Source organism: Triturus cristatus, chromosome 10 (assembly GCF_964204655.1).
Source record: "Triturus cristatus chromosome 10, aTriCri1.1, whole genome shotgun sequence".
In the NCBI taxonomy this organism is placed as follows: Eukaryota; Metazoa; Chordata; class Amphibia; order Caudata; family Salamandridae; genus Triturus; species Triturus cristatus.
Window position 1 is genome coordinate 1145556079 of NC_140593.1, and position 22977 is coordinate 1145579055.

At 47.1% G+C, this 22977-nt stretch overlaps 1 protein-coding gene across 1 annotated transcript in view; it reads left to right on the plus strand.

Annotated features, from left to right (window-relative positions):
• The window catches only part of USP31 (ubiquitin specific peptidase 31), a 217492-nt gene extending 197753 nt beyond the window's left edge, over positions 1 to 19739 (plus strand). Inside the window, exon 16 of the mRNA XM_085629506.1 lies at positions 16382 to 19739. Within this exon, the coding sequence (XP_085485632.1) occupies positions 16382 to 17952 (1571 nt within the window). The 3' untranslated portion in view covers positions 17953 to 19739. The remainder of the gene's footprint in view (positions 1 to 16381) is intronic.
• Positions 19740 to 22977: the final 3238 nt, after the last annotated feature.

The window sequence follows — 22977 nt, forward strand, 5'->3', positions numbered from 1 at the left end:
TTTTCATTCCTTCAGTAAAAAGGAGCAGGATGAAGAATTGAGGGGGTGGGGTGGGGTTAAAAGGATGTTCTAAAATATCTTCTTCCCCAATATGTTAGATGCTTCAGGAATTTACTTGTCCTGTTTAAAAAAAAGACATCCACTAGTATCTCTTGTTGCCATGCACTGATTTGACCCTTTATGGCAGCATTCTACTCATATCAGAGATGAGAGATGTGTTGATAGCCTCGGATCATGTAGGGATGATTACGTTGGATTCTAGCAAATCTGTGATCCTACATCTTTGTGAGTATACTGGACTCTGAGCATACTAGGGCTTTATTTATATCAAACCTTAAATTCTTAACACATTCCATATGCATAGGCTTCATGCAATAATGTGCTCTGCTTAGGCTTCCTTTCAAATTATGATCAACCTTAGAATATTCCATCTCAGTCTTTTTACTGGAGATCTGATCATAGCACAGTTCAGGATGTCATTGCTCTCTTTCTTTAGTTTGAGGAATCATGTTGAAAATTGCTCTGGCAGATTTATAAGCATTCACTCAAGTTCAAAAGTGTTACTGTACATTAACTTTTATTCGACTTTCTTTCCACTGCTGAGGTTGCCAACTGAGGGTCAAGGAGATCTCCTCCAGTCTAACATTTTCCACTTCACCACATTGAGTATTTTTTAGCAAATCACTTCATCTCATCGTGCTTATTAAGTGCCACATCAGTGACTTAACATTTGCATTTCACAACTGTATAACGTCTTCTCAGATTAGAAGTGTTACTGGCTGTCTATGCAAATACGTTTGCCTTACTCACACAAGTTTATTTTTTTACTTACAAAACGATTTACTTCATGATGGTTGTGTGAGAAAATCGACACTCTGGCTGGAAAAAGGTAGAAAGGGGGTGTTACAGGGCATGAATATCCTGTGTTTGTGCACACCCGTAGCATCCATTTTTAGGGATTTTTACCAACTCCTCTCACCCCTTCTGCTGACCTGAAAAAGGTTCGGTATTTACTTGTGACAAGGTCAAGAATAAAATCTTATTTTTTAGGGTGGGAAGGAAGTTGGCGGTTGAGGAAGGGAGTCAATACATTTTAACAAATCTTTTTATGATCAAATATATGCATGTATAGTTACGAATGTAAAAATGGAATTCACAAACGTTTGCTAGATTTAAGTTTAGATGCCTGCAGTTGTCAGTCTTCCAGGCCTGCTTCGACGCTTGAGGTCATGAAAGTTGTGAATCTGCACCAATACAAAGTGAGAGACTTGCAGATGCACTTCTGTGACTTTCTTTAAGAATGGAAATATTCCCCTTGTGCTGGTAAATGGCGCCACATGTTTCTGCTATGTCTGCATTCTGGCCTTGAAATGACAGTGCTAACCTGCATATAAGCGCAACCTTCTGCACTGATGTGAGAACCTTGTTTTTTGCGCCCTTCTACTTGGACCCAGAGCTGCTGCTCTCAACTTTGTTGGCTCCCAAAATTCACAGGCAGTTGTTGATCTCACAGCAAATTACAGCCTATGTTGTGCTATGAAATAGCTAAGGCACAACCAATGGTTGTACTTTCTGATCCTCAGCCTCTTTCTTGGCACCAGCACCCACTGACAACACCGCGAAGAGACATGCAGTTAAAGACGTAGATGTATATACAGGAGAAGGGAAACCATGGACCAAAAAAGTTAGAGTTCTAGTGCCTGAATACCGAATAATGATTATCCCATCTTTCACTTGGGGATAAAAATGTTGACGGATTATTCACCTTGTAAATATTTCCCCAGTTGGCTTATTGTATCCTGCACACCGGTAGGTCATGTTGTGTGGCTCCTCGTCGACCTGCTCCAGAAGTGATGAGCAAGGCCGCATACAAGGGCCACTGATGTGCTGGCGTCAGTTCCTTTCTTTCTGTGCCTTCCAACAACGATTCAGAGCTGCTACTCTCGTCTTTGACAAGTCGTTTTTTTTTTCACCAAATGTTTGCTTTTCAGTAGGCAAGGGACAACGTATGACCTCTCAAAATGGCACAGTTTAAACCTTGATCCCTATGAGATATGTCTGTGGTGCCTGGGGCAGGAGCATGAGTCCAAGCCTGTGATGACTGTCCCCAAATGACCGTAAAGGCCATACGATACCATGTGGCAAAACTTTGTTGCTAACCTCAGAAGACTCAATGCTGTGACTGATCAAAGACTAATGGAAGGTCCCATTCCTGTGATAGGTCCTCGCCACGGGTCGAGGTCTTCGAGGAAGTCTATGAAGAAGTATAAGAAATCTAAGCTGGAATCAGCCCCTTCCCACTGCTCTTGAAATCCAGAAAGGGTGCAAGGGCATCAGTGTGCCTCCTAATTTCACTCCCGAACTCCTGAGGAGCCACCTTAGAGTTTTGTCCAGATGCATCTTGAATTTCCAGGTCTTTCTGGGAAGTCTTAGTAAATAGAGTCCTTTAGGGAAGCCATGCTGTGTATTTGTCATGCTTCAAGCTCTTTCTGGTGCACCTTTAGGCCCCAAGGATCCAGCCGAGATCACACTGGCGGGTCGAACCTTAGCATCGACTGTGCCTCCTGAACCTGCACTGGGCTCCGGACCGGGTTCAGTGCGACCTCCATTCCGGCCCCGCTGTGCGTCAGTTGCTTTCTCATTGCTGCTGGTTGAACTGATGCCCACAGTAGTTTCTGACTGAGTCTTCATCGATCGATGTAAACCTAGTCTGAAACCGCATCCTTTGGGGACTAAGTCAATAACCAGTTCCTGAGACTTCCTACCATGCAGTAGAGCTCAACCCTACATCGGCTCCTTGAGTCAGATTTTGATAATGACTGATGAAAAAGACAGATTTGCCCTTCAATATGATGAGGACAATTGATAGGCTGAATTGCAGGATGCCAGTGGTCTGGACACTTCTCTAGACACTGTGCGTGTCTGTCCCCCTGGTTCTGCAACTGACTGGAGTGCCTCTTTTCCAGTGGGCATGAGATGGCCTGCAGAGACCCTTGACCTGCGACTCTCCACAGTGGAGGTCCAAATGAATATAACAGGCTTTCTTCAGCCTGGCCAGCACAAATATTGAGCCTTAATTGAATTTAATGAGGCCAAAGCAGATACACTTTTAGGCACTTGGGCAAAGGTATGTCTAGGCCTCAGTTAAAAGACGGGTAGCTCGTTGCCACTGACCAGCACAAGCCGATCCTGTTTTAAAAAAAAAAAAAATTTAATACAATTCCCTACAGTACAGAGATTGGTGGTCTAGGCATCCAGCAGCCGAGTTAACTCTTAACGCCTTACCCATGACTCCTGCTGATCGTGAGTCTAAGTACTTTTGTCAAGTGCAGGTGTTTTTCGGCTAGGCGTACTTTGCGCTCAGTCAGTGCCAGCTGCCTTCTAGGCTGCTACAGTCAAGCTTTGTGGGATGCAGTTGGTCAAATTTGACAGTTCCTGAAGGCTTATAGGAGTCTTTATCCCAAACTATACAGGATCGTGTGAGAAAGTGCCCTCTTTCTTGCATGGTATGCCCCCACTTTTTGCTGAATTGCTGATGTGCTTTGAGTGAGTGTGCCCTGGGCTCCTGCCAATCAGGTACCCGGGGCCTGTGTTCCTTCCCTAAAACTGCATTGAAACCTAAACCCAATTGGTATCTCTGGCCACATGTCAGCTCCTGGCAAATGGTACCATAGGTACCCAGGGCACTGTGACCAGAGAAGGCCCCATGGTGCTGCAGCACTTATTGTGCCAGCCTTAGAGGTCCTGTACCCTGACACACTGCCTTTGCAGGCTGAGTCTTGTTGCAGAACAAAACAAAGAGCCGACATGGCACACATCCCTGTGTGCCATGCCTACAAACCACTGCCCTGGCATACATCAGTCACCCCTCTAGGGGTGCCCTATGCCAGTGGTGAGGGTACATGTGCATGAGCCCTGTACCCCTACAGTACCCAGGTCCACTCCTGGGCCCTGCAAGTGCAGTGCTGCCATTAAGAGTATATGGTGCTGGGAGGTTGTCATTACGAACTCCACAGCACCAAAATGGCTACACTGAAGATTGGGAAGTTTGGTATCAAACTTCTCAGCACATTAAACCCACACTGATGCCAGTGTGGGATTTAATGTAAAATGCACCACAGAGGGCATCTTGGAGATTCCCTCTGAAATACGACCAACAACCAGTGACCTGACTGAGTGGCTGCACAGGCTGCCACCACCAGACATGTTTCTGGTCCCCTGGGTCGAGAGCCTGCTGCTCTCGGGGGCCTGAAACAATGCACATCTTGGGACGAGGTGCCAAGCCGTGCCCCCCCCCCCCCCCCCCCCCCGCAACGCCCCCCACCCCCTCCAGGATGGGCAGGGTTCACAAAGGAGAAGCTTCAAAGGCATGCCGCCTTTGTGAGCCTCTCCAGACCATTTGCTGCTTTTAGCAACTGGTCCCCACTGGTTCTACCCCCCACTTTGGGCGGGAGAACCGGCGGGAAAAACAAGTGAGGAAGAGAGGTGTGCTCACCTCTGCCAACTCCACCCCTAAGATGGGGCAGGCGAGCTGAAGCACAACCTCGAGTCCCCGCCATCTTGAGGATGGGGGACCCAGCCAACCAGGGACAGGCTCCTGCCCCCTCCCACTGGAGAGTGGCAGAATAGGGGGTGTACCCACCCCAGGGAAGGGACCCATTGGTCCCTGCCCTTTACCTACCTGTAAAGCCCCTACATTTAGTATTTAGGGGCACCCTGAACCTTCCTTCCCCAGATCCAGCAACCACAAGAAAAAAAAGAGAAGGACGAGAAGCCGTGCAGAGCTAACAAGAGGACGACGCCCACTGACTTGGCCCCAGCCCTACAGGCCTGTCTCCCCTTGAACCTGCTCCTGCAAAACCCCGGCGTGTCCAGCGGACAGCAACCTCAAGAACCCCGGAGGACCTGCCTGCCTTCACTTTCCAAGCTGTTTCTCCCGTGAACACCGGACGTTTTGGAACTGCAGCTTCTGGTGCCAGCCAGGAACCGCGAATCCAGCCCACTCTGCACCCACCGAACCCGGCCCGAGCTAGAGTGGAAAAATACCATGAAGAGGTCCCCCTGGCGATCCTTACCCGACATCTGGCGAACCCTGACCTGCCTCAAGCCTCCAGACTAGGCCTGCAACCTCAATCCAGAGGACCCCCGTGCCGTGACCAGAGCGGGTAAGAAAATCCGATGTCCCAAGGCACCCCTGCACCCGACGCCCCACGGCCTTGTGTGCCCAACCCAGCAGTGCCTAACCAACCCTCAACATCCCAACTTACCCCTCGAAGTGGTGGTCACTCATGGAAGATCCTCGTCCCCAAGCCTGCAGTGTTTCTTTGTCCCAGAGAATCTCCATTGAAATCAACAGGGCACCCGACCTCAAAACGGCACCCTCCACCCGTCCGCCCTAGTGCCGCTGAGGGTGCCCCTTTGGTGCTAACTTGGACCCCAACTTCCCTGAGCTTAACCCTAGGAGCTTTGCTCCCACAACCCCGTGGCCTGCAGTCCCCCTATCCTCCATCGGATAACATTGGGCCTCAACACTCTGCACCCGGCCGCCCGAGTGCAGCTGAGGGTGCAACAACAGTGCATCACTGACCCTGGGAGACCCCTGAGTCTAACCCCAGAACCCTAACTCAAAAGACAGATTACTTACCTTGAAACCAATAACCTGTTTTTCCTCATAACATTGACACTTTTTCTCCCAAAACGTTTCTAAGTGTCGACTTTTGAAAACTAAGAATATTCCTTAAAAATCACACAAATAACCAAAGCGCATTTTCTCAACTGTTTTCAGGAAATGTCCCAGTGCTGAATCTAGGTATCCAGCACCGAGTAAGAAAATGTAATGTTAAAGTAACTTACCTGCAAATTGAATTTCCTTCCATAGAATAACTTTGGAAAATTATATGTGAAAAAGTTTCGAAGTGTCAACTTTTGAAATACAAGCATATTCTTTAAAATTCGTACAACTAACTAAAACGCATTTATTCAACTGTTTTCAGGAAATGCCCCGGTGCTGGATCTAGGATCCAGCACGGTTAGTAAAAGTAATCCGAAAAGTAATTTAATTGCATTTTACTGAAAAAGCCTATTGATTCCTATGTACTGAGTCTACTAAGTTTGTGCATTGCATTGCAACCCCTGTAAACTCGAATTGGTACAAAGTCCTACTGTATTTTTAAAGTATTTAACAAAAGTACCTTGTAGCTGAAAAGTATTTATATGCTTACCTGTACCAGGCTTGCTTGGTTCTAGAAATAAAACATTATATGTTTTTTAATACAAAAACAATTGGCTTACAGTTCAGTTCTTGAGTGTGTGAATAAATTTTCTGACTGTGTACATCAAATGCTTAACACTGTCCTCTGATACTGCCTTACTGCTCGACCAAGCTACCACTTTAGAGAGTAAGGGTCTAACTAACTTTAACCTCTGCCAAACCTCTGGAGACCCTTGGACTCTATACACACTGTACCTCACTTTGGTGCAGTATATATAGAGCCAGTTTCTTACAGATGGCCATGATGCAGCTAAGTTTGTGAGGCGGTCTAGCCTTAACACAACTGACTGCTTGTCTTGCGCAATTGGCGTGAGTGTGTTTCGGTGATATGCCTGGCTGAGGTCTACAGGCTTCTTAGAGGATGTCCTGGCATCTTTGGTGGAAATACCTTTTGATGGCTCTTGCCTTTTTGGTAGAAAAGCGGGGTTGGTCCTGAAATGCTTTTAGGAGAGTTGTGCCTCAGTGTATTCCCCTAGAGCGGTCTGTCCCCTCGAGAAAATGCCCCCTCAATGTTTTCCTGGGGAAGGATAAATTTAAAAGGCTCACACTGGCCCAGGTGTTCTCACCTGTGTACAGGAGACTGGATGCAGCATTGCACTTGTAGGACTCTTATTTTCATATACCCATCTTGCAGGTCACATACGTGACCTGCAGTTCGGAGTGGATCAGAAGCATTTCAAATTTACGGTGTTCCCCTTTGGCTTTACCGGTGCCCCGCATGTGTTCACCAAAGTGATGGCAATAGTCGCCGCACACCTTTGGAGGTCTTCGATACCAGTCTTCCCGTACCTTGACGACTGGCTGTTGAAGGTGGACTCTTCCCAGGCAGTCGTAGACCACTTTCTTATGAAGACAAACCTAACATCGTTGGGTTCACTATCTACAAGCTGAAATCATTCCTGACTCCTTTGCAGACGTCCCAGTGGGTACAGTGTTTTGGAAACCGATCTGATTACTTTCAGGTTTTGGAGGGGACTGCAAAAGATCTGCAGTGGTTGCTGCTAGACCGCAATTAGGCCAGTGGCAGACAGTCCCCTCTCCTTAAACCAAACAGAGCTGACCATGGCCACGGATGCATTGCTGCGCGTTTGTGGGACCCACTACCATGTATTACTGCAACAAGTGGGGTGGAGTGGGCTTTTGGGTCTTGCGCTAAGGGGCCTGTGCCTCTGGAAGTGACAGACTCGCCAGGGCATTTCTCTGGTTGTGAACCACCTGGTGCCATCTTTAAACACCATGGCAGATCAATTCAGTTGCCGACTCCTAGCGCATCATTAATGGCTGCTTGATCCGGGGGTGGTGCTGGATGTTTTAGAGCAATGTGGAGAACCATGGCTCAATCTTTTGTCACCACTGAAAGCAAAAGGTCGTCGCTTTTGTGGGTTGTGCGCAGTTTCCAAGGTATTTTTCTGAGACGGCTCTTGGCTTGTTATCTGGAAGATCAAGACTTACCGTGCCCAGGTCATCCGGGTGGCTTCAGATTGGGCCAGGAGAGTGTGGTATCCAGAAATCCTGGGCATGAGCATCTGTCCTCTGCTCAAGCTGCTGCTTTAGGAGGATCTACAGTCTCCGCAACAGGGGTGGGTCCTGCACCCGGGCCTTAACACTCTGCACCTCCATGAGTGGAGAGTGAATGGCAGCAGCTGGTTTCTTTTCTCCCGAAGTTGTTGTGATTCTGGCATCACTCTACAAATCAGTGTATGCCAGGCACTGGGACAAGTTTATAGCACGGGCAACAACTCTCTGATTCACCTGCTACAAGCAAGTTGTCCGAAGTGTTTGTTTTGTTATTGGCCGTTCAAGGACTTATGTTGGGCATTGTAAAAGGCTATTTGCTGGCTTTTTTTTAGCTTTTTTGAGGTTGCCGGTTCAACGTTCTTTGTTTAAATCACCTGTTGCGATGAGAGTTCTTAAAGGTTTATAGCATGCTTCCACTGAATCCCCTTGTGAGACCTGAATTTGGTTCTCACTTTTCTAATGTGCACTTCATTTAAGCCAGTACACAGCTGTCCACTAGAACAAGTTACCTTCAGTAACACTCTTTCTGGTGGGTATGTTTTTTAACTGCAGATTCCTCACTGACCCTCCCAGCTCCTATTCTGTGGAATAGACACTTTTCCCATCTAGAAAGGTCCCAGCCTAATGACCTGCACGCCGGTTGAGCAATTTTGCTCATGGGCTCAGCTTCTGAGTGTGTGGATGAGTCTTGGAAAGCAAATGATGTCAAAGCGCCCGGTGGGAACTTATATGCAACCTCTATCATCACTTCCAGAGCAGGTTGACGCAGAGCTGCACAGTGCCACCTGCTGGCTCGCAGAAGTATTGGTTTTTAGGTTTCAAGATCCATTCTGACACTCGGGGGAATATTCATAAAGTGAGGAATCTGCGGTATCCACTGTGAAGAGCATTACGAAAGCTAAGTAACTTGTTTGCTTTGTCTTAACTTCATCCGGTTGGTACCCTTTTCAATATATACACGTCTTTCAATACACCTCTTTTGACTATGGGAACTAAGGTTTGGGAGCCGCTCCTTCTCGTTCATGGCCCCTCATCACTGGAATCAGCTGCCCTTGTCCATCCATGCCTGTTCTTATCTCACTCTTTAAAAACCCTCCCTCTTGAAAACTTGGTTATTCCACCTATAATCTCACCTTTGTACCTTGTGTCATCCCCTGCTGCCAAGGCGGGGATAGTTTGTTCGCCTAATATATGTATAAATAAAGGAACACCAAGCACCTTTAATTTGTGCACTTGTTTTTTTTAATGCATTTCTAATCTATGGCAGGCCGATATGATGTATTCAGTTATGTGAGAGGCCTTTTTGATTTCGGTGTGATGATTTATTATAATTGTTCTATTTTAAGCCTTGTTGTGGGTCTTTACGTATTCCTGGCATATACATGGTTTAACAGATTGCTCCTGTTGTGATTACATGTTGTGATGTAAAAATCCGCGGAAGACCCGTGATTTGCAATTGCCTACTCTGGAAATTATAGAAAATGTATTGAGTGAAGTTCGTCATTCATGTACATCTTGATCTGAGCCAATTCTATCATTTACCATGGCCCTTGCAAACACTTTCTTGGCCACCTTGTCTAAATTATGCATGGCCCCTCCAGTCAGTTGATCTTTGGCGGGACAGCACAAGCCAGGCGCAGAGACCCCAACAATTCCGCACAAAAAAAAACAACGCCTGATATCTGTGCTGAAGGTGTCCTCATGTAAAGTCAGTTCAAATGCTCAAAACATTGATGCCTTTGGCAATAAAATGTTTTCCGCACCTAGACCGACGTAATGCTCTTTGATGCTGTGTGACTTGTGGTCAGGTACACAGATGGCATATGGGACATGGCCAAAGATCTTGCCCCACCATTCCAGAGGGCCTCAGGAACTCGCTGGCCCAATATCCAAGAAGCACAGGGTGCAAAATGCGTCGCATGCAGGCCTGGACAACACTGACTGCATGGACTGTGCTGTTAGCATCAGTGTAGTGTTTAGAAGGCATTTCTGAATGTGATAACCATGTTTTGAAGGGATGTCCAACCGTCCTTTATGGACATGCCTCCTTATGGATTTAGACTGTAGAGAAGGCTGACTCCGCCCTTGAGCAATTCGAAGATGGTTGCACCACAGTTCAAGCCTTGGATTTCCGTAGTCAGTCACAGATCACCTTGGTACAATAGTTGTGCTCTTTATCTCCTTGGGGTTTTCCATCCATGAGTAAAACTCCCTCCTGAGCCTTACATGAAGGATTCCCTTCATAGAGACTGACCTGGACATGGTAGCATTTAATGCCTTTCCAACAACACATTGAGTCTGGGACACTCCATTAAAGATATGATCTCAACATTTCAAGCTCGGCTATCTGTCTCGGTGAGGATGGTTCTGAAGCTTTTTGGGCTCCTGGCCTCATGCAATTTCCTCGTCCAGTACGCCAGATGGTACATGCGGACCTTGCAATGGAAGTGAAGTGTTCAATGAGCACTGCACTGTGGTTGCCTCCATGACTTTGTCCAGAGTTCAATAGAGAATTCTGGGGTTCACATGTGGTGGCAGTCTAGTACCAATCTAAGGATTGGCAGGCCGCTCTCTCATCCTCCTCCAGAAAGTCCAATTGTAACAGATGTGTTACAGGATTGGGCAGGGCATCTAGGGATGATGGAGTTCAGGGGCATGAACTGAGAGCCAGCTCCACATCACCCTTTCAGAGCTTAAGGCCTACCATCTGGCCATGAAACCCTTTCTACCGGCCATGAATGGAAGGCTGATGGGCAGGTACAGGTCCTAAAGGGGGCAGCACGACTTCCACATGGTATTGCAACAAGCTTGGCAGGGTGAGATCCACTACTATGTGGCGCTACGTCTCTTGAGGTGGCTAGACTAGCGGAAGATCTTTATATTAGCCAGTCACCTAGTGGGATCTCTGAATGCGACTTAGTAATACCTGAGCAGATATCGGCTGGCACACTATGAGTGGTCTCTCCATGCCAAGATGGCAAAGAGTATCTTTGATCAGTGGGTCATGCTCTGATTAGATCTGTTTGCCACCATTGAATGCTCTGTGTCAAAGCTTCTGCGCACTGGTGTTCCCTCCAGAAAGGGTTTGGAAGACTCATTTTGCTTGCGATCCTGTACAGGTTTTTGCCACTGCCTTGTTTTCTTCAAGTGCTAAGGAACAGACCAGGTGCAAGTAATCTTGCCTCGCACTGGGCCAGAAAGTGTGGTAATACGAGTGGGCAAAATATTCCGTTCTGCCGACAGAATTTTTGCGACTCCGCAGTACTCTTGTAACGCAAAGTTCTGGCCAGATTCCACATGGCTTGATTGTTTTTGTTTGTGACTCCAGGATGGCAAGTTTACGAGCGAGAATTGCCATCCATTAGCGTGATTTCCAGTCGCTAGGAGAACAGCCAGCAAGTGGCAATTTAGGGTCAGAGGGCTGCTGCTAGAGTACAAAATCTACTCCAGTGGCAGCAAGATCAACTCCATTAGCTACACCCTCTGGCATGCCCTGTGTTGCCATTCGCACTGATTTTTCAGCATGGAATGGTGCTAAATCACAGGCAATCAGCACAACATACCGATTTCCGCCTGTTGGCGGGACTCCGCAGAATCTCGCAGAGTTTTTAGGTCTCGCCTTGCTATCGCGCAAGCGATCGCAAAGCGAGACTATTGTAAGGGGCTCCCAAAAGTGCTCCGAAAAGCGGATTGCATGGCGAGCACGCGCACAATCACGCGCATCGTGCCGCCATGCAATCCGTTTGGCATCACACTTCAAAGGGTCCGCTCCCCCGCCTGGAATGCGCTCTTTCGCCCCCGCCAAGCGCGCGCGCGCCACTCTCCGCCGGGCTTGTTACAATTGTCTGACATCACTAAGCGCATCAGTCGGAAACCATTGCTCATATTTTGTGGCATTGTTGGCGGTTTTTATTGTGCGCATTAGTCATTACATCGTCAGAAACAAGCACTTTTGTGTTTTTAATGTGCTGCAATGTTTATGTTGAGGCGGTACTTTTAGATTAGCTGCTTCATGCTTTACTTCTCTACTGAAGATCGCCACGTTCTCTTTAAAACGAATTGCAAATACTTTGGCAGGAAATGAATGGATTTTGTATTTCCTTTTTTGTGCTCAGCCACAAAATGCACTTTTTTCATTATTCGTTTCGTAAGACCTACAATTTGTCGTGAGTCGCGCTTGACAGCTTTGAGTGTCGGAGGCGGTGACAGCACAATTGTGAGGGGAGATTGCACACTCAGCTGAAGTGGAGCGCTCGGCTGCCTTCAATATCACGGCCCCTTCACATCTATTGAGCGACTCGCAAGATGGCCGCGATCACCTGGATCCGGAGATTGTAAACATTGATCACGCGGCCTTTTCAGCTTGAGTGCTGCCCATCAAACAGTCTGGTACTTTAGAAGTGGTGGGCTGGTAAGGGAAGAAGTGTAAGGCACCCGTGCACTTGAGTGGCTTACATCACCACAGGCATGTTTTTCACAAATGCACAATGTATCCCCTACATGGAAGAGTGCAATGAATATCTATTCATGTTGACAGGGAACAGAAGAGGGCTCTGTCATCACCATGAAAGATATTAGACGTGGCCAGTGTGGCTGTTGCCACACCACAAAAAGGCTTGGTGCATAGAGGATGTTGAGGGGGGAGGATGGGGGGGGGGGGGTTAGATCTGTGTGCCCTCTCTGCGCTTTACTCTTCAGATGGCCTGGGATGGGGGTGCTCTCCTGACTCATCTCATTGTGAATTTGGAGGAAAGCGATTTGAATTTCCAGAAGCCGGCCTCTTTCATTGCCTCTCGCTCCCAATGTCGCTTCTACTATTGAAACCACCTCCGTTTCTGATCGAACACCCGCTAACATGCCACGATAAGTGGGGTGCAAAGAGTGGGCAATGTCTTACTGACCTTGACCCGGACAGCTCCACTGCAAAAGAGCAAGTTGGGCAGTAGAAGGGTCTAGCTCAGAACTTTGCTGTTTCTGAGAATTCTGTCATTATTGTGCCATTCTAGCTCTACACTGATCCTAGGATGATCCCCACGTTTGGCCGCTTAGATCTTTCCTCGGTACCACTATCTCTGCTCTAGTTCCTTCCCTATGACTTTATTTTATGTTCATGGTCAAGCAGTATGGATGTGATGTTAGGTCCAGTGTTTAGGTCACATTCTTCCCTGGTGGACTTTTTCATGGAACATGCTCTCCGTTGTGTAGGAAAGTTCAGAAACCATAATTTCCACAACAGGTTTAAAACAAGCACTGGCATAGCCAATAGGTCTCGCCTTTGGGACCTTATAAGTGTTTAGCAATGCAACAGTTGATGTTGTTGCACCGAGGATATTGTGCTGGATAACTAAACACTTATAAGGTCCCAAAGGCGAGACCTATTGGCTATGCCAATGCTTGTTATGTAATTCCGCGGAGTCCAGTTCCACAAGTTCAGCTAGATCTCCTGGGCCTGAGCATTTATCTTTTGATCTGGCGTCTTTGGTGAAGCCTTCTTTGTCAGCAACGAGGGAGAGTTCTACCCCAAATCTCCACCTCCATGGCTGGTGTTTGAGTGGTGGACATTAAAATCTTTGGACAGGACTGAAGTGATATGTCATTCTTGTAGCCAGATGCCTGTCCATCTAAGCAGGACGCTGGGAAAGTTGGTTGCCTGCTGTATGGTACATCATCTTGACCCTTTTATGCCAAACTTTTTGATGTATTGTATGTTTTATCATTGGCCCAGCAGAGCCTTGCAGAACACACAGTTCAGATTGACTTGCATGCCTTTGTGGCTGTTTTAAGATTACCTGATCTATCCTTTTGCCATAAATTACTGGTTGTGATGCGTTGTCTAAAGGTCCTGATGCATAGGTTTCCTCTAAAGCAACTAATCATGCTTCAGTGGGACCTAAATATAGTTCTAATATTGTGTGTGTTCCTATACGGGCCCGCCTTAAACCCGGCATTCGCAATGGACAAGATGCTCCTGCCAGGTGGCGACTACAATCGAGCGCTTTATTCTAGCGCGCCCGACACTCGTCTGACGGGCCCCACGCGTGTCATGGTGCAAGTGTGGCACGCGGCCAATGCAGCTATGGGGTGGAAGGACCGTTTGACCCGGGCGTCACCACTATACGCGTCTGAGCGGTTGGGCTCCCTGTGGACCTCTAAGGGCTTTGAGAAGTGGGACATAATAGGCATCAGTAAAGTGGGGGATCTCTGGACGAGGGGAGGATTTAAAACGTTCGATATGCTGCAGACGGAATTTCAGTTGCAGGGCAGTGAATACTTTCGGTATTTGCAGGTCCGTCATGCGCTGGGCTCCGTCTTTTCGGAAGTTGCCTCCATCCCGGAATATTCCCCCCTGGAGGATAGAATGCTGGATGGGCACGTCCCGGACAGCACGATCTCACTGATATACAAAAAGCTGATTAACGACCGCTCGGGCCTGTTGACTGCCCTTCGTGCGGCTTGGGTTGCCGACGGGCTGGAGTTGGACGACGAGGACTGGACCTCCGCTGTGGCCTCCCCGAAGGAGGTGGCCATACCGGCTCGCCTTCGCTTCGTCCAGCTCAAGATACTCCACCGGGTCTACATGACGGGGCCAAAGCTTCTGCGTATGGGCTATGCTGAAGATGGGTTGTGTAAGCGTGGGTGTGGTGCTTTGGGGACCTTTCTGCATATTTTGTGGGAGTGCCCGGAGGTGGAAGGGTTCTGGCGTGGTGTACATGAGGTGCTGCGACTGGTTACGCATGTGGCGCTGTTGCCTGAAGCGAGGAGATGCCTGTTGAATGTGTGGGAACCGACTGATTACTCGGCGCCGCAGACGTGGTGGGTGACTCTGGGATATATGATAGCCAAGCGTGATATTGCTCAACTGTGGGGATCCCAGAGGCCCCTGACGGTCTCGGCCTGGAAAGAACACATGGACTGGTGCATGTTTCGAGAAAAAGTGGTGTATGTGGCGAGGGGTAAGCCTGGGACATGGGTGAAAGTATGGGGCCCCTGGAACGCCTACCGTGGGGGTATCTGTGCACCACCGTTGCTGCCTGATACCTCGCCAGCCCCGTCCCCTTAGCCGACTCATTCCCCCGATGCCGGGCATTGGGTTCCCCCAGTCCTCGCTCTGCTCTCTTCCCCCTCTTTAGACTCCTGTGGATAGTTGGGATCCCCCCTCTAGGGGAGCACGTGCTGCTATTTCCGATTGTGGGTTGCCTTGTGGGTGTGGTTTTCTTGTTGTTCTTAATTTAAAATGAAACCGTATAGTGGGGTCTGGCTGATGTGGCTTTTGACGTTGTTACCTCCTGAGCATGCTCCTCCGCAACACCACGTGTTCCATAAATGTATGTCGTATGTTCCTGTCATTGCTAGCGGCCGGCCGGAAGGTTGTAGGCCCATACTTGTATATTCTTGAGACTTGTAATAAACGGTTTAAAAAAAAAAAAATAATAATAATATTGTGTGTGTTGTGTGTTGTGTGTTGCGTGTTGCGTGTTGCTCGCAGGTGTCCTGTACAGCTACTGACAAAGTTTTTCTGATCGCCATCACTTCTGCATATCAAGTGAGTGAACATCAGGTGCCCTCTGTGAAACCTCCTTACACAATTTGGTTCCCGGACAAGTTTGTGCTAAGAACTCGGGCTCTCTTCCTTCCAAAGGTGGTCTCATCCTTCGACATGTATCAATCAATCACACTGCCTGTATTTTTGGCTCCGCTGCACTCCCGATAGATTAGCCGAGACGCAATCAGCTTGCCAGAGAGCTTTGTGCTTCTCCGTTGACCATGCAAGCGATTATCATGTGGATCTTCAGCTCTTTGTCTGGTTCAGTGTGGACAAGCTACACATGTCGGGGCAAAAGAGAACTTTGTCAAGGTACTGCATTAAAAAATCTTAAGTGCCTAATCTCAGTCCTCTCCTCAGACTCTACACCTTTGAAACTGCAGTGGTATCTATTCTAATGGTGAGGAATCTGCAGCTAAGTGTCCATCAGAAGTATGAGTCCCTTCACTTCAGTTTTGCTCTTTCGGGTGGATACTGTATCTAAAGGCAGATTCCTCTGCCCTCCCTTCTCCCAAGTCTGTGGAGTGGGAACTTGTACATCCTAAGTTTCTAAGTTAGAATTTGGTACCCTGCCATTTGTTTGTTGAGCTCTGAGACTGAGGCCGTGGAATGAGAATGATTAAGAAGTTGTCGTCCGCATACAGGCTGGCGCTTACATGCTTCTCTGCGCCACTACTTCTGGGACAGTGAAGCCATTTGGCACCACCTACTGGCATACAGGGAGCATTGCTGGAATAATCTCTTTATTCAATCAGGTGGCTGAAATATTCTAAAGGTGGGGAATCTGCAGTTGGAGTATCACCAAGAAAAGCTTTACCGTCAGCCTTACATAGCAAATTTCTACGTTTATATATTTAAATTTATGACTGATTGACACCTCGCACAACACAGGTTGCCCAAACTAATCTAAAAGAAATTAAATACTTCAGTATATGTGCATTCACCACCTCTTAGAATGTTTTCCAAGTCCCAAAAATGTAGTCTTTCGAGCTAAAAGCTATCGACGTCTGTGCTGCAGTTTTAAAGAATAATTTTCTTTTTTCTTTCAGGTGGATTCTCTACACGCCCATTTGTCCGAAGCGTGCAGCGTCAGAGCTTGTCCTGCAGGTCATCTGTCACAAGCCCTCTGGCCTCTAATGAAAACTGCTTCCGGCCATCATGGTCCTTATCTGCCAAACTGCTTATGCGTTCCAGCTCGCCCTCCCCTAGCCATGCTGCTGCATCCACTTTGACCAAAATCGGGGAGACTGCTGCTGACGACGACAAAGTCTCAACATCCTGTTTTGGCAGTTTGAGGAATCTGTCAAGCAGTTACTTGGATCACAGTGATAGCAGTAGACGTGAAAATAAGGGAGCTGGGAGAGCACCACTTGCGGTGATGGAAACAACATTGCGGGATGAAACTAATGTAAAGAAGCCCAGTGCTGGCCTCCTTGACGTGCAGAGCGTAGGCTCAGGGCAGCATGGCAGGAAAAGCCCAAAGATGGATCTGTTTGACAATAACAATCAAATTGCCTTTGTTGATCAGAGTGACTCGGTGGAAACCTCGCCAGTAAAAGAAAGCAGACCCTGCAGTACTGTAGGCTTAGCGGGTCAGAAAGGGGACACTGTCTCCATGGGTATGTCAAGCACCAACAAAGAGCATCATCAAGACAAAAGTTCGAAAAAAGGACGGACGCTTGTGACTGATAAAGAAGCCGCTCATTCTCAGCCTTCTGTCACCCCTCTGCCAAAGAAGCCCCAAAAGGCCTCCAGTTCTGGAAGCAAAGGTGACTCTTCAAAGACAGTTGCACGGCGTACATCATCTACGTCTGCCTCTGGGTCAGGGACGCCGAAAAAAGGTCCAAGTAATGCTCAGGAGACCGCAGCACCAGCTGCACCGTCTAAACAAAAACCGTGCCCAGCCACAGCCTCTCCCTCTGTATCACTCAAGAAGACTGCGTCGGCAGCACCATCAGCTAAGGGCGCAACTGGGCCTCCTTCCTCTTCTATAAAGGGCCGAACATGCGAGAGAGCTCTTAGTAGAGAAAGCTCCAAAGTTAGCCTTGGGCCTGAAAAATCTGTTGCTCCTGGCACGCCGAAGTTGGCTACAAATTCCCCTAGGACTTCACAGCCCAAAGCAGTAGATGGGAAAGCGGCAAGCACGCAGCTTAGAAGCTTGTCGATGGCAAGCCTACGGTCCTCCAGCGTAAGCACTAAACCAAGCCTCAAGAGGGATAGCAAGTCTGAGGACAAGGGGTTGTCTTTTTTCAAATCTGCCCTTCGGCAGAAGGAGACACGTAGGTCAACTGATCTTGGTAAGACCACCATGCTTTCCAAAAAAACAGCTGGTGGGTCTTCCAAGTCAGACAGCAAATCTTCAGTTGATGAGAAGTCTGAAAAAACCAAGTCATCGTCTTGCTCGGAGCAGCCCAGCATAAACCGCACTGCAAAAGAGCGCCTGTCGGCTAAAGCGCAAACACCCACAAGACATTCTTTGCTAGGATCACAGAAGTCAAAGTCTTCCACATCTGACACTACACAACCGGTAGCCAATGGGAAAAAAAATGTAACCAAGCCTTTGAAAAAGCTTTCTTCTAGCACCAATTCTTCTGTACAGTTAGCCCACAAAACTCAGTGATGGTATCTGTTACCCAGGTGCTTTCAAAGTCAGCACTACAGGAAAAATGACTTCTCTAATAGTTTGACTATAGTATGTCTGCTGTTCTTAATTTATTGAGCTACTCCTAATGTTGCCTGTTTGCGCACACCCTTCCTCCAATCTGATATCAAGCCAAATAAGAAAGCCCAAATGCCATGCTCATTTTTACCAGTCCATTATACCCTCACTGCTCTCTTTACATAGGTTTTTTTCCGCTGTGTTTTCAGAATTACATCTGTGGCACAGAGCTGCATTCATACCTCATTTGTGTTGCGTGGAAAGCTGGATACAACCACCTTGTGTGTTTGGCTTCAGTAAAAAAGGGACCAGGCATTTGGGAAATCTGTGTGAAAGGGCAATTTTGTTTCCTCCTGTCGCTTTCCAAAGCACAACTCTTTGCTATCTTGCCCACTGTTTAAGTGAAAGAGAAAGATTTGTTTTGGTCAAAATGCTGCGGTTGATTGAAGGAACGGGGCTAGCCCTTTGTAACTGAAGGGATGAAATTCTAGTTCAGAGAATTACTGCTTGCGTTTGTAAGAAAAACCCAGTGGTGACGTAAACTAACTAAAGTATGGAAAGTCAGTAGTGTATCACTAGTATAAAAAAAAAAAACTACTGCTGTGGACCATTGTGACATGAGAACACAGTTTTAGAGATGTTAAGAAATCACTCGAATGGGGAACACTGGCATGTGACCAGAATTAAGATCTAAAGAAATTGTATTTTGGAATGGAGAATAGGGGTCCCATCTTGGTAATCAATCAGCTATTGGATGACAGAGAAGGGTCCAGCTTTATACATTTAATTGATAACAAACCAAGTTCTGGAATGGTCTTCACTCAATTGGTGCCGCATTGATAGTCTGTGCATGGTTGCATTGATATTCTGATGAGGTTTGTGGTTATTAACTTAATGGGCATTACAAAGAAGAGTATGGAGTGCCTTTCGATAGTTTATTAAACATGTAAAATTGTTAGGAAGAGATGGCCAGTATTAAATTGATGTCACATAGGAGTTAAAGAAGGGAATCTGGGTACAGGGAACCTTAATGGCTTGCCAGAACTGACTTCAGAGGTGTAGCGAAAAGGGTGTCCTAGAGAACAAATGAAGGTGCAATAACTAGAAGAGGTTTTAAGCACAGATGGATACAAATAGTTTGAAAATGAGGGGAAGGTCTCAGATTATGTGCATTAATTAATCCTAATGTTTGTTAGGAAGCAACAATGCTGAATTCTTCAGGCTTGCTTTATGCATCGGTATGGCTTGCAGGTCTGTGATGCTTTTTTGCTTGGTTTGCCTTCCACGGATTTCTACTGCATCCCTTTCTAAGATACCCCACTTCTAGCACATGTCTGCCAGTAGGTTGTACATGTGCATGCACACTCTTTGGCTCACACATGAATGAATGCATGCCAACATTCTTGCCAAAGGAGATATTCATAATAATTCATGCCTGCTGATGTGTTGGCCATGGCAATCATTGACTGTCGACTCCTATCATGGGCTCGTGACAGACGTACTGCCACCCACCCCATGTTTTGCCAATCTTACTTTGCCCATAAGGGAAAGCGACTTGAGTGAACTAGCCCTGTTCTCCTAGGGATTTGCCAGGCTGTGGTCGTTTTAGAACCGAACTGTGACCCTGTCTATTTTGCTAACTACAAATACAATGTGAAATCTGTTTGCTAATGTTGTATGCGACAATATGGAAACAAATGACAGGAAAATCAATATTCAACGCTTTGAAATGAGAACCAAAAATACCCTTCCCTTCTCATAAATAATAGATTCTCATGGTTCCTTAGTCTCTTTAAATATTGTATGAAAACAGGCTGGACCTATGAAGCCTTTCCTTGTTGGAAATAGAAAGCAAGTGCGGTGCTCTCCCTCCAAATTCCAAGAGATTTTGCCCAATATCTGTTGCACCTCAGTTGACATTTTTGTTTTCAGAGTGGCAGTGGTGCTGAACAGCTATTTGAAGTTTTTCAAGTCTGGTTGACTATTTACTCTTTTTCTATGATGTATTTCTCATGATGATGTTTTCAAAGTAAGATGGACAGCTTCAAAGGTTGCAAGGAATGTGGTGGGAGTTGTGACTGCCTTTCATATCCTAACGTGGGATTGATTTTGCTTTGGAGTGCTGGCTACCCAGCTCATGAGGGTCACAGGCAAGCACTGTTTTACTCCCAAGGAAATATTCATGTTCGAGGCATATGAGCTGTAGATCATATGCTATGTATAGATCGCCATCTAGTGTTGGGTCCAGCTGTTTGCACTTTTTTTTTCTTAGAAGAAGTCTTTCCAGTCACGAGGTAGGTGACTCCTCCTTTCAGTGATAGTGCGCATGGGTATCGACTCTATTGTTAGATTATTTTTTCCTCCATCGTGTTCGGATGTGTATTGCTGTGCTCCAGTTCGGCACAGTTTCTCGGTTCCCTTCCATGCGCAATCAACTATCCTCAACGGTATTGTTATCGAACGCAGTTCTCCATTTGTCGCGTATCGTCTCATCTCGAAAAAACTTTGATCGGAAAAATCGTAGCGGGACGTCCGGTCTACCTGTGCCGACCACACTTGCAGTTGATGGAACGGACTCCCTTCAAGTTCTGTCCTGGGTGTCGTGCTAAATTTCCACGCACCGACTTGCACAAAGTGTGCAACTTCTGCCTGTCCCCGGGACACAACGAGAACGACTGCGACGCGTGCCGATCGTTTCGATCGAAAAAGACACTTCGTGACCGTCGAGCTCAACGCCATGAGATGCAACACCAGAGCAGCTCTGCACCGGACTTCTTCCGGGAAGATTCCGACACAGAACAGCAAGCTCAAGGAGCCGAAGAGTAAGAACATTTCTCCGAGTCTGAAGTAGACTCCGACATAGAAGAAGAGGAGCAAGTTACTCCGGGTCAAGTACCGTGAGTAAAGATACCCCTTTGCCCCCTCAACAACCTAAAACAAAGGCTCCAGTCCCTCCTCTGCCTTCGGGCCAAGGTCGGCACCGACAAAAGGTATCCGATGCCCCGCCCTCGGGCCTGGCTCCGAAACATAAAGAGAAGCCTTCCTGCTCAGGCTCAAGCCGGCCCCACGTCGGTGCTGAAAAAATACCTTCAGCACAAAACAGAAATCTAAACATGTGACGGTCACAATCACACCGTTGCTGAAGACTCTATCTTTGACACCGAAAGGCTCGGAGCCGAAACCTCTGACGCAAAAAGGCTCGGAGCCGAAACCTTCGACGCCAAAATAAACAACTAAAGATAAAGATACTCTGTCTAAAGAGCTTTGACCCAATGCCCCGCCTTCGGATCCGAAGCAGAAAAAACTTGTGATCAACCCTGATACAGGACATATCCATGCCACTCTTCCAAAAAAATGGAAGATAGACCAGCCAGTGGACCAACCAGAGGACTACCACACGCCTCTCAAAAGCAAAGGTGTGGGCACTAACCCTTCCTTACCTTACATTCCTCCTCCTTCCCCCACTTATCCAAATGTTACACCATCAAATTCACCACCACCACCACTTGCACCTGACCCACAGAATGAACGGGATGAGGATGAAGATCAGGATAGGCCATTGACCCACGGTAGGATTATCGTACTGACCCAAGCCCAGATAATAACCCTGATTTGTATCCATCTAGACCCTCCCCACCTGACTATAACATTGGGTACATTGAACTCCTTAACAGGGCTGCTCAATATCACAGGGTGAAGTTGCATAAAGAGCCTTTAGAAGAGGATTGCCTCTTTGAGACACTTAGTTCCTCTCAGAGAGCCACTCATACCTTACCTATGCTAAAAGGTATGTTGAAACACACGGACAAGATATTTAAAGATTCTGTAAGGGCAAGAATAATTACACCTAGAGTGGAAAAAAATATGACCCTTCACCCACCGACCCGGTATACAGCAGAGGTCAGTTGCCTTTAGACTCTCTGGTGGTATTCAACGCTCGCAAGAGAGCTAACTCACAAACCACAGGTGAGGCTCCTCCTCCTGATAAGGATTCTAAGCTTATTGATGCCTCGGGCAAAAGAGTGGCCTCACAAGCAGCTACTCGCTGGCGCATTGCCAATGCTCAAGCTCTGTTGGCTAACTATGCTAGGGCTCATTACGATGAGTTAGAAAAACTCATGCAATTTTTACCTGATGAACACAAAACTAAGGCTAATGACTTTAACCAAGAAGGTAAACTTATCAGCAATAACTCACTCAGGTGTGCCCAGGACGCAGCAGATACAGCAGCTCATACAGTAAACACCAGTGTACTCCTACGCAGACATGCTTAGTTGAGAATCTCAGGATTCAAGCCTGAGGTGCAAACCTCCATCCTCAACTAACCATTCGACAAAGAACATCTCTTTGGCCCAATGGTTGATACCTCACGGGAGAAGATGAAAAAAGACACAAAGGTCGCAAAGTCCATGAGGGCTTTGCAATTGCCTGCCACTAGGGATTCCTTTCGCCGCTCTTTTTATAGGGGTGGTTCCAAAAATGTATCCACCGAAAACCCCTCCTCCTCTTACAAGGGCAACAACCAATCCCCCTCTACAAGAGGTTATTTTAGAGGTGGTTTCAGAGAAAACAACGGTAAGGGAAGAGGCAGAGGTAATTTCACACGCACTTCCCCCCGCAAACAGTGACTTCCTTCTGTCCCCCCCGATCATTCCATTCCTGTTGGGGAACGTCTCTCTCAACTCCTACCTGTCTGGAATTCAATCACCTCAGACATGTGGGTACTACAAATTATCCAATATGGTTACTGCCTGGAGCTTACACACACTGCCCCAGATATTCTTCCAAGATCAAATGCAATGTCACCAGAGCATCTTGCCCTTCTAAAGCAAGAGGTTCTCTTTCTCTTCGAAAAACACTCTATAGAACCAGTCCCATTACAATATCAGGGGACCGGGGTGTACTCCCTGTACTTTTTAATTCCCCAAAAGACGGCTCTCTCAGACCCATACTAGACCTTAGAGAACTAAATCTATACATTTAGTC